The sequence below is a fragment of the Tripterygium wilfordii genome, chromosome 16 (assembly GCF_013401445.1).
Source record: "Tripterygium wilfordii isolate XIE 37 chromosome 16, ASM1340144v1, whole genome shotgun sequence".
Taxonomy (NCBI): Eukaryota; Viridiplantae; Streptophyta; class Magnoliopsida; order Celastrales; family Celastraceae; genus Tripterygium; species Tripterygium wilfordii.
In genome coordinates, this window is record NC_052247.1 from 5173976 (window position 1) to 5186816 (window position 12841).

Here is a 12841-nt window from a genome sequence, read left to right on the forward strand (position 1 = left end):
TGTAGAAGCTAAATTGGCAAAGGCACCATTTCACTCAATTGAAAGAAATAGTGAACCTTTGGATTTAATTCACACAAATATATGTGATTTAAAATTTGTGCAAACATGAGGTGGAAAAAAAATATTTCATTACATTCATCGACGATTGCACAAGGTATTGTTACGTATTTTTGCTAAGAAGCAAAGATGAAGCTATAGAAGCATTCAAGCAATACAAAGTTGAGGTTGAGAACCAACTCAACAAGAAAATTAAAATGTTAAGAAGTGATAGAGGTGGTGAATATGAGTCACCATTTCAATCACTGTGTGCCGAAAATGGAATCATTCATCAAACTACAGCGCCGTACACACCCCAACAAAATGGGATAGCTAAACGGAAAAATAGAACGTTAAAGGAAATGATGAATGCAATGCTAATAAGTTCTGGTTTACCCCATAATTTGTGGGGGGAAGCCTTGCTTTCCGCAAATTATGTTCTGAATAAGATACCTCACAAGAAGATGGATAAAACTCCATATGAATTGTGGAAAGGTCGAGCACCTTCCTACAAATTCTTAAAAGTGTGGGGCTGTCTGGCAAAGGTTGCAATCCCTGATCCGAAAAAGATCAAAATAGGACCTAAAACGGTTGACTACCTGTTTATTGGATATGCTCACAACAATAGTGCATATCGATTTCTAGTTCATAAATCAGAAAATTTTGAAGTACGTGAGAATACGATTATTGAATCTAGAAATGCTTCATTCTTTGAGAATGTTTTTCCTCACAAAAGTACACATGTAATGAGCACTCTTAAACGAACTCATAAAGCTGTGACTCAAAATGAGGAAGAAGGAACTTCACATCAAAATGTTGAAGAAGAACCAAGACGAAGTAAAAGAACAAGGACTTCTACTTCTTTTGGTCCTAACTTTCTATCATTCTTGGTAGAAAAGGAACCTCAAAGCTTCAAGGAAGCAATGTCTACCCCTGAAGCTCCATCATGGAAGGAGGCAATAGACAGTGAAATTGAGTCCATCATTCAAAACCACACCTGGGAACTAGTGGATTTACCTCCTGGAAGTAAACCATTGGGTTCGAAGTGGGTCTTTAAAAGAAAGATGAAGGCTAATGGATCAATTGATAAATACAAGGCTCGACTTGTAGTTAAAGGCTACAAACAAATAGAGGGAGTAGATTATTTTGATACCTATTCCCCTGTTTCAAGAATAACGTCTATAAGGCTTCTAATAGCCTTTGCAGCATTACGCAATCTAGAAATCCATCAAATGGATGTGAAGACGGCATTCTTGAATGGTGATTTAGATGAAGAAATCTACATGGAGCAACCCGAAGGGTTTGTGGTTCCAAGAAAAGAGAAGAAGGTATGCAAACTTGTGAAGTCTCTATATGGACTAAAACAAGCTCCAAAACAATGGCATGAAAAATTTGACCAAGTGATGATGTCAAATGGCTTTCACATTAATGAATGTGACAAATGTGTGTATATGAAGAACACATCATCAGATTATGTCATTATTTGCTTATATGTGGACGATATGATTATCATTGGTAGTGATAATAATATTGTTAAAGCTACTAAGAAATTATTAGCAAGTAAATTCGACATGAAAGACTTAGGTCTTGCAAATGTCATCCTTGGAATCAAGATTACCAAAACAATGGATGGTTACGCGTTATCTCAGTCACACTACATTGAAAAGGCGCTCAATAGATTTGACAAAGATAACAGTACCACAGCGAGAACACCTGTAGACGTGAATCTTCATCTCAAAAAGAATGAAGGTCCTAGTGTATCTCAATTGGAGTACTCACGGAACATTGGTAGCCTAATGTACCTAATGAATTGTACTCGTCCGAACATTGCTTACTCAGTTAGCAAGCTAAGTCGGTATACTAGTAATCCTGGAGAGGATCACTGGAAAGCAATAGCTAGAGTCCTTAATTATCTGAGGTACACAACTAATTATGGACTACATTACACAAGATATCCACCTGTAATTGAAGGTTACAGCGATGCGAATTGGATTTCAGATTCGGAAGATGCTAAATCCACTAGTGGATACGTCTTCACACTTGGTGGTGCAGCTATATCATGGAAATCCTCGAAACAAACGTGTATAGCTAGATCTACTATGGAATCTGAGTTTATAGCACTAGATCGAGCTGGAGAAGAAGCCGAATGGCTTCGTAATTTTTTGGAGGATATTCCTTTGTGGCCAAAACCTGTGTCGGCTATTTGCATACACTGCGACAGTCAGTCTGCAATAGGAAGGGCACAAAATCAAATATACAATGGTAAGTCTCGACACATTCGTCGTAGACATAAGACCGTAAGACAGCTTTTGTCAAATGGAATTATATCCATTGATTACGTTAAATCAAAGGACAACATTGCTGATCCTTTGACAAAAGGCTTGACTAGAGATCAAGTATATAATTCATCGAGGGGAATGGGTTTAAAGTCCATAACCTAAAGCTCTGCCACACTGGCAACCCAACCTAGCTGATTGGAGATCCCAAGATCTAGGTTCAATGGGACAACCGAATTGTGGGGGGACTTAAAGTAATCACTAGGGAATTTATTCCTAACTCTTTCCTATGATGAGATGGTGATACCTGTCATGGGTTCAGGATAATCTATGATTTTAATGATTCTTGTACGTTGAAAATTCAACTGAAGTATGGCAGGATACTTCTAACAAGAAATCACCTATATGAGTGTGAAGGGGCCGCTTCTATGAGAGTGATAGGACTAATCTCTCTAGAGCACTCATGAATTACCAGGCATGTCCAGGGCCAAAATGGACAGAATGTAAAAGGGACCAATGATGGTGGAAAAGAAACTGTGTAAATATTGTTGTCTTGGTTTATACAAAAGCTGAACAGTTCAAGACATCGCGTTCACTGGTTAGCGAATAAACCCGATGATATTTTACTAGGGAAGGTTCAAAGTCAAAAGCTACCTATCCTGACGCAGCTATTTGCCAAAGCTCTCTCTATCTCTCTAAGATCGAGTCTGCATAGCATCTCTGCATTTCATTCATGTGGGGGATTGTTGGAAATTCATGTCTTTGACCATGAATTGAAATGAGATCCAAATCATTGGATATGTTGGAACTAAACATGAATTTATTGAGTTTCATGTGGAGAATAATCATGTGTGTTCACTTGTTCAAAGCCATGAATATAGTGAATGAAATGTTATTTCAAAGTAAGCCATTTGGGCATGACTAAGTTTGAGGAAGAATAAAGGTCCCACATTGGAGGATTTAGTTAACCAACTCTTGTTTATAGGAGTGAGGATTGAACTAATGGCTTGGGCCTAAGGGCACCCAAGCTTTTGTGGGAGGGAAAGAATGCACCTTATGCAAAAATGACCACACGCGCGAGCGCCGCCGCGGCCGGCCGGTCCGGTTCGATTCGCGCGCGTGTGTGTGATGGGCCAGATTAGTCCAGGTCTTTATTTTCCTTTCTTTTTGGACTACAGACCAATGGGCTCTCAGGCTATTCCAGATCTTTCCAGCCCAATCCAGAAACTTTGTCTCGGCCCAGCCCAGCCCGTGGGGCTCAAACAGAGATAAACAAATAACAGATTACACATTTATCTGTGTAGAACAAACAGATTAAATTTTATCTGTTCAATTAATTATCTGTGTTTTGATTATTCTCAAGAAATATTGGAATTATCTGTGTAGATGAGCTTCCAATCCATTTTCGTCCAATCAGTGATACCTCCGAAGCACTATAAATAGAGGCCTTCATACCATTCACAAACACACCTTCAAAGCATTTGCATTTATTCTTAGAGAGAGTTGAGAGCTGCCTTTGTTGTTTTCGAGAGTTGCCCGGTTTGAAGCTTCCATTCCGTGCAGAGTTGTGGCCATTCTATCCTGGGAGACTGTCGTCTGTATTCCTCGAAGCAAACCGACGGTGGGGAGGCGATTTAGTCTTAAGGAGACAGAGACTACTCTGGGCTTGGCTTTTTTCATTCAATCTTCTTTTCTGTTCTTCATTGGTAATGTATTATCCAATTGATCGGTAATATGGTAATGTTGTTTCTTCATTCTGATTTTATTATTACACGTTTCAATTCTTAATATTCCATAAACACCCACTTAATTCACAACAACTGTCTCCAATTTTCTTCTCAATAAATGATGTGAAGAGTGTTGTATCTCCAGCCATGTGCCTTGAGCACCCACTATCCGAGTACCATTTACATGTCTTGGACTTAGATTTAAGGCACACCTGTCAAAGTAGATTCAAACAATCTTAGGTATCCAAATCTTGGATCCTTTTGGGTTAGTTTTCACATTGACAAGTACATTTACATTATAAACAGTTTTGACATAAGCATGCATATCTACATCATTCATGCCCTTAAGCACCCAAAATTTTCTCAAGTGCACTCTTCTAGGCTTTGAATGTGAAACTCTAGCACCATTTTGCTTAGGCATATGGGCACTATTCTTGAAGTACTACCCATTTTACTTGTGCCACTAAAACCTGCACTCAAACTTTTCTTAAGTTTCATTGGATCATATCCAATTCCACTCCTATCCAAATAATGTCTTTGAGATGATAAAAACATGTTTAATTTTTCAGAACTCTTGTTGAATTTAAAAAATTGTAATTCTAGCATTTTGTTCTTCTCCCTTAATTCATCAAGTTCATTTTGCAGGGAAGAAGCATTTGATAACATGACACTACTTTTATGTTCATCCCAAGATTTCAATTCAGATTCTAAGTCACGCAATCCAGCTTATAAACCATCAAACTTATGCAACTTTTTAAGCTCTACATTTGTGTAAGCGTCAACATGGGACTCAACACACTTGTGCTTCTTGAGCACTTCATTCTCCTTCTCTAACTCAATAACCTTAGCACATAGTGCTTCAGCTTCATGCGTATGAGCAGATTCCAATTTTTTTAATCTAGAATTTTCTTTCTTAATCAATTTATATTTAAGAAGTAGATTTTCAAACTGCACATACAATTCATCATTAGAAGGGTTTTCTGAATCACTTACCAACTCATCTGTGGGAGATGAGTTTCTTACTTCTTTTGCAACCAGGCACAAATTTGCTTTGATCTTTTCTTCTTCATCACTTGAAGACTCATCCGAAGACTAGTCCCAAGTGACCTTGAAAGCTTTTTTCTCCACTTTTGCCTTACCCTTGAATCCGGTCTTGGAGGCCTTTGGACAATTAGCTATCATGTGTCATGGTTTGCCACACTTGAAGCATGTAGGATCTTCTTTATTCCTACCTTTTCCGTGTGCCTTGCTCTTGAAGCCACCTTGCTTCTTGAACTTCATGAATTTACGGAAATGCTTTGCTAGTAAGGTTGCCTCCTCTTCATCATTTGAGCTATCCTCATCATCAAGCCCGAATTGAAGAAACAGTGAATTGTGTGGAAGATTGACTCGCCAATCGTCTCCCAATGTTGTTGATAAAAAGCAGATGTAAACCCATCTGGACCCGGAACTATAGAACGCTCGATTTGATTGAGGGCTTGCCACACTTCTTTCTTACAGACTTCACGACATAGCTGATCATTTATCCGACCATCAACCACAGGATGCATACCCTCTAAAAAATCTGAATCACTACAAACTACAGAACTGGAGAACAAGTAAATAAAATAGTTGTGAAACAAGAACATATCCTTTTCCGAAGTAAACTGTGTCCCAGTTGAATCAATTAACATGTTGATCTTGTTTGATTGTCTTCTTTGACGGACACACTGATAACGAATTTAATGTTCCGGTCACCATTACGAAGCCGATGTTGCTTGGCTCGTTGCTGCCACATACTAGCATAACATCTCGCTCATCGGTAATCTGAAGTAAGCTATTGAGTCTTGATTAGATGAAGTTTCAACATCCAATTGAGAAGCAAGACAATCTACATATTTATATTTATGTCTTCAGGGAAATAAATTTAGATTTCAATTATTTCTCCCTATTCTTTTAGAAAAAATTAAAATACAATTTTAATATAAATAATTTCTTTTCATTTCTTTCTTTTAAGAAAGAAATTTAAGAATCATTTGGCAAAGGATATGCTATTACAGCCTCCAAAAGCTAATAATGGCCATCATATGGGCCATTATTAGCTTTTGGAGGCTGTAATAGGAATATTCTTTGCGAAATGATTCTCAATCCTCTTTTAAATAAATTAAAAATAACTATTAACATTTTGTAAATATGTGTTCAAAAAAACTGAGAAAATATCTGTTTAATTTCCATTCCAATGAAAAATAAATTTCTCAACCATTTCAAATTTTTTTTTTTACAAATCAAAATAACAAGTACTCAAATAGGATTACTCCCGCATCATTATCTATCTTTATTGGCATCTTCTCTCATAAATTACTAATCTTTAGTCTTTACACATAATCAATACCAACAAGACCAAAAAAATTAAAAATTTATATTAAAAATAAAATTAAATAATTAAACCATTATCAACGGTCCCCGTCACGTTACGTCACTAACAAGCAAACACTACAGCTCAACCACAGCTGTCACATCATTCACGGGCTATTCACGCGAGCACCGCCGCATCGCTACCAACGCTGGCTGTCGTTAACGGATTCTTATCCGGGCCCGAAACGGAGGCGTACCGGGTCGAGAAATTCCGCAACGAAGCGTAATCGTCTTCCTGTTCGAACTCGTTGCTCTGGTCGTCGAAGTTCAAGGCGTAACTCAAGGGATCGTACTGGAATTTCCCTTGGTGATTCCCACTTCGGTTCCTGTTGAATCTTCTTATGAAGGTCTTCCACCTGGGACCGGCGACGAGCTCGGACCATCCGCGGATTCTCTTGAAGGCTCTGGTCCACCAGTGGCGGTCATCTTTGTTAATCTGTGCCGTCCGTATACGCTCCCACCAGGCTAATCCGACTGTTGAGGAACGGCGGGAATCAAAGCGATTAGGGAAGCAGAAGCAGCAGCGTGAGTTGGCGAGTGGCGAATTGGAGGTTCCTTCTTCACGGACCGCGTCTGGTTCTCTCTGGTCCATCTCCTCCGAAGCCCAGCAGTCTCTCTCTCTGCGTGTCCGCCTGAGAAAGATATAGAGAATATTGTAAAGGAAAACCTACTTGCTGAAGGGTGTTTTCGTAATTGAGCAGAAATATTTAATTATCTATAGAGCCGTTACAGGCGTGCGATGAATTTGTTCTCAGGTGACTCGCAGAGTGACTTTGTAAAAACAATATCTAGTGGCTTGTGGATCCCACTGCCAGCTGTATTACCGCCAAGCAAATTGCTCTTGATTTGGGTCATGACAACACTTGTGACTTGTCTTTTTTTTTTTTTTATTAACAAAATATATATATAAACCCCAACATTTCATACTATGAAAATAAAGTTACACTTTACGTCATAATATTAGCCTAGAAAATTACAAACCGATGATAGAACCTTGGGTGAGTGATCTAGTAATAGATCTATTGAAGGAACTTGGTACCTCTTGGAATTGTGATTTTTGTGTCTCCCAATCTTGACAGTTTATATACAAAAATAAGTTGATTTAATTAGAGGAAAACCAAACTTCCATGAGACAACAAGTGCCAATCAATTTTCTCATTTCCATCCAAAATAACATAAATACATAGCATAACTGTTAAAGAAGTTGCAGCCAACACGTGACCATAACCTCTTCCTAGAAAGTAAGAGACTCACTCCATTAACCCTTGAACTTGGGCACACCTAAGACACGTTCAAGTGATAATTGACCAACTAAAAGAGATAAATACAAAGGAATAACAAATAACAACTCCTTGCACGCCACCAAATAAACTGTCCACAACCAACCAGCACACCCATGTCCATTACCTCTCCTCTTATCAAGTATGTAATCATGAACACATGTCCATAACATACATGTTTCTTACAACCGAAGTCAAAGAAAGTAAACACCAGGACTCGAACAATAAAAAATCAAACAAATATCAGACAACATTGGGATTACATCACTGTATCGATAAGAAATTGAAAAAGACTAAAACAACACTTTTTCAGGATGAACCCGAACAAATTAAACAAAAACACAGACATAACACATATGGACTAGATTTAGGTTCTCAACTTCTCCTTCATCAAAAAAAATTGATCTCCTCCAGATTTAGGAACCCCATTACTATGCATCAAATATGTGTCGCATGTCACTGAAACACATCAAAAGAAATTAATGGTGTGGTGAAGAATTCATGACAGATGGATGAGAAGATTTAGATTTCACCTCCATGAGGGACATTGTGGTGAAAAAACCTTGAAACATCCCTCATTCAGCACAAAAATAGAAAGAAAACAACAGATCTATAAGAGGGAAGGGTAAATCTATGTCAGGGATAAGGAGGAAAGGCAGGAGGTTAGCCGTCATCCTCCTCGCTTTGCCTTGAAAAATAGCTTCCGAAATTGAGAGAGTTTTGAGAGAGGGACGACTAGTGACTTATCTCGACTCTTGAGATAAAAGTAACCCTTACCCGCATAGTTGAGGGTTGGATTAGGGTTTGTTAAAGGATAACCCGATCTTATGTGGGTCGGATGAGGTTTGCCTTAATCCGACATGCATTAACCCGACCCGACCTCATTTCAATAATACGAAGTCATTTTATACTTTTATAAGTCAATTCTCAGTAACATTTATTACTCTATCTATTAGTCTATTACTTCTTTAGAGTGTGTCTGGATTGAGGGATTTGGAGAGAAGGGAAGGGAAGGGGAGAGGAGAGAAGGGGAGGGGAGGGGAGGGGAGGGGAGGGGAGGGAAGAGAAGAGAAGAGAAGAGAAGGGAAGTAATAATAATTTTCTCTCTCTATTGTTTGGATAGATAAAAAAAGAAAGGAAAGAAAATTAGTTTAATTTATTAATTTATCCTTATTTTTTATGTTAGAATGTTATTTACAAGGGTAAAATAGATTTTTAACATATAAATAACTTAACTAGTCATCTCTTCCCTTCAAATGACTCCATTTTAGAGAGGAAGAATTTTGACAAAAATTTAATGAAATCTTCCCTCCAATTCCTTCCAAATCTCTCGCCTTAATTTTTTTTCTTAACTATTCAAACAAGGAAATTGGAAGAAAACTCTATTTCCCTTCTCTTCCCTTCCCTCCAAATCTCTCAATCGAAACACACTCTTAGAGTCGACACATGGAACCGCCTAGAAATTTCTCGACCACCATAAAGAAACAAAAGGCGAGAGTACAAATAGAGAAAATCACGAAACGATTAGAAAAAACCAATTGGAGCACATTAAATGGAACTTTGAAAACCCAACTGATCACTTGAAATGAGGAAAATGCATTAATTCACATGCATGATTCGCCTAGAGAAGCAAAGGCGTCGAGTCCAATAGAAGAGGAGATAAAGAACAGGTGAATCGAGGGATTTGGAGAGAAGGGAAGAGAAGAGAAATGAAATTTCCTTCCAATTCCCTTGTTTGGATAGTTCATTAAATTTGTGCCAAAATTCTTCCTCCCCAAAATGGAGTCATTTGAAGGGAAAGGATGACTAATTAAGTTATTTATATGTTAAAAAACTATTTTACACTTGTAACATAGCATTTTAACATAAAAATAAGGATAAATTAATAAATTAAAGTAATTTTTCTTTCCTTCGGCCTTTTTTATGTATCCAAACATGGGAGAGTGAGAAGTATTATTTCTTCCATTCTCTTCCCTTCCCTTCCCTTCCCTTCCCTTCCCTTCCCTTCCCTCCATTCCAAATCCCTCAATCCAAACACACTCTTAGTGTTTGAGACTATGAGGCTTGAGTACCTAATGACCCAACCCACTAAGACATTAACCCATGAGACTTTGAGTACCCAAACCCAATCCACTAACCCATGAGACTTCTTGCACACACTGCCAACTCGACCCAATCCGTATGCCCAAAACCCGACCCAACCCTACCTAAAATGAGGTTGGTTGAGGGTTGAGGGAACTCCCACCAGAACCTATGCGGATCGGATGAGGTCTCTTCCCAAACCTGACCCATGTTCACCCCTAGTAAACCTGGGCAATTCGTGAAAATTGTAACAAATACAATATAAAATTAATTTTTAATAAATATTCTAAAATCAAATTACAATCATGTTAGTATTACCATATATGAGTCCATTAACAATTACCATAAGAATCACATACATTTTTATTTTTTTAGTGAAAATTTGGTTACCGGCATGTGGTGGTTACATATAAGCTCTAAACTTTTCAATTTTTAGGTATTGTATAAGGATATGTTGGAATAGGTGTGTGAGAAATTGAGGATGTGTTTCAGGTTCAAATTTCTTGCTTCTTAGTCGTCACCCCAAAAAAGCTAATTTATTGAGTGGGGAAGATTTTAAATATTTAAACATATCTTTCAAACACTTCTTCTTTATGTGGGGTAGGTGGAGGTTGACAGTATGAACTATTAGTGATACAATAAACCTCTTTATAGTGTTAGTGTTATTCTATAAAATAAGGGATAAGTATCGAAATAACCCTTATACTTTCGAAAAATAATCGATCAAATTTCTATACTTTGTTTCAAACTAAATAATCCCCTCTACTTTGAAGTTTGATCTCCGTTAGCCTCTAACGTTAAATTTAGCTGATGTAGACTCTAATGTCTGACATGACTTTGATTTAGGAAAAAAAATGAGGCGTAAAATATGATATGGCTCCGAACAAAGAAAAATATAAAACAAACAAACATAACTCAGTTAAATTAGAAACCCTTAATCAAACTCTCTTCCTCCTCTGGTGGTTACATGAAAATGGCACATACAACCTACCCGCTTGACTAACGATTTATTTTTCCGTTTTAGTCCTCTTTGATTCTTAATCTTAATCATACACTAATTACATGAATTTGAGCATTTTTGTCCACCGGAGAAGCAGGGGCTGATCGCCCACTCCAATTTTATTTGGACCCAAACCTAAATCTAGCCAAGCCGGATATGATTGAACGAAATTACATGGGTCATTTCTTTGTTTCTTGCTACAGTATACTTGGATTCTTTCATTGTCAAACTCTTCCAACACTATTACCTTAAGTTGAATGGGAGGCGTAGAGAGAGGGATTTTGAAGGAGAACAAAGGGGTGGGGGGTTGTGGGGGCATAGAAGTATTGGTGGTAATGGTGGTGGCTAGTGGAGATGGAGATCCGGGAAAGAAGAAGGGCTTTTGACCCATTTGTTCAAAGTTCATATGCTTAATTGATCAATTATCTAAATAAGGGCATATATGCTTTTTAAAATCAAATATTACAATGATGTAATGTGTCATAATTTTATTGGTCATGTACACGTGTCTGCCATGGCAGTAGATAAAAAAAATAAAGAACAAAAATAATTCATACATTTAATGGCCACGTCATGTCATTATTACGGAATGAGCAATAAGGGCTCGTTTAGCCCAACCTTCAAAATACAGAGGATTGTTTAGCCTGAAACAAACTAGAGGAATTTGATCGATCCTTTTTTGAAAGTACAGGGGTCATTTCGATACTTATCCGATAAGTATCTTCTTAAAGAATTGAAAGAGATGTGTTTGGGTGAAATCTCTAAATTCCTAGTTGTCACCCCAAAAGAGGCTAATTTATTGAGTGGAGGAGATCTTAAATATTTACATATATCTTTTAAACACTTCCTCCGCGTGTGGGGGAGGTGGAGGTTGAGGGTATGTAGTATGAGGGGGTATTTGAACCCCTTAAACTGGGTTTTACATCTCCACTTTAATTGAATATGATTGCACTTTGAAAATTATAAGTCACCTTTTGTTTATTATTACACAGAATTTTTGTTTCATTATTACACAGATTTTAATGTTCATAAAATTCCATGTTTCATTATTACAATGATTTCAATTATGTAACAAAATTCAAAGAGCATAAAATTACTTTCATATCAATTATTAATTACTTGACTCACTTTTGGATGTAGCTAGTTTTAGCCTTTAAGTAAGAAACGAGTGATGTGTGATCTCTTTTCAAGTTTTCCGTAATTGACATTGTCATATATTGATGATTAGAAACACCATGTGATCACTGATACGTTGTCTCTCTTTTTTCCTCTCTTTGAAACTCTTTCTTTAAATTTTCAGTAGCTCCTTATTTAAGGATTGTAATGTTAGTATGTTTGAAATAGAGCTGTTCACTCTCGTCATTAATTCTTTTATATTCTCGCTTCTTTTTGTTCATCATACTGTATTAAGGGTTTAGGGGGCAAGTTCGTTTGGGCTTTTTGAAGCTAGCAAATTAGGGGTTCATAAAGGAGGATTGGACCAGCCCCTTGTCAAGGCTGGTTTTGTTGCCACTTGGATTTCTATAAGATTTTATTGTTCTATGCAAATTATTTTCCTGCCTTATCATATTTAGAATTTCGGAAACTATAAGAAATATGTCTACCACTTATTGCAATCAATAGTTTAGGAATAAAGTTGGCTAAGGTTACTATGCATTGAAACCGAATAAACCTCATCATGGAAACCGAATTTTTTAAAAAAATTAACATATTAATTTGTTTACCCTCATTAATTTAAATATTTATTCCATCAGGAGCTTTTTTGTTACATAGTTGATAAGTTCTGATAGTTTTACTTGTTATTCCAAATGTCAATTTGTTAACGTGTCATCTGGATTTTCTTTAATAATTTATTAAAAAAATATTCACCTATGCAAAGTTGGTTAAAAAATGGTTAGTTTGACTTTTTTGTGACATGTCAACAGTTTGACTGATTGATTTTACAAAAATTTTGCCCATGAAACACTGGTGTAAAATGAGTGGGTTAAGTAAAACAAATGAAACGTGAGGGACTAAATCGTAACAGGGGTCATTTGTCAGTGACCA

At 37.1% G+C, this 12841-nt stretch overlaps 1 protein-coding gene across 1 annotated transcript; it reads right to left on the reverse strand.

The window, feature by feature from the left end:
* Positions 1-6316: 6316 nt before the first annotated feature.
* On the reverse strand, positions 6317-7183 carry LOC119981130. Its single transcript, XM_038824154.1, has one exon. The coding sequence runs from the start codon at positions 7023-7025 to the stop codon at positions 6552-6554; it is 474 nt and encodes a 157-aa protein (XP_038680082.1). The 5' UTR covers positions 7026-7183; the 3' UTR covers positions 6317-6551.
* Positions 7184-12841: the final 5658 nt, after the last annotated feature.

What these genes read in the sequence shown, in the direction of transcription:
- LOC119981130 (XM_038824154.1), bottom strand. Translation starts at nt 7,025, where the DNA reads ATGGACCAGAGAGAACCAGACGCGGTCCGTGAAGAAGGAACCTCCAAT.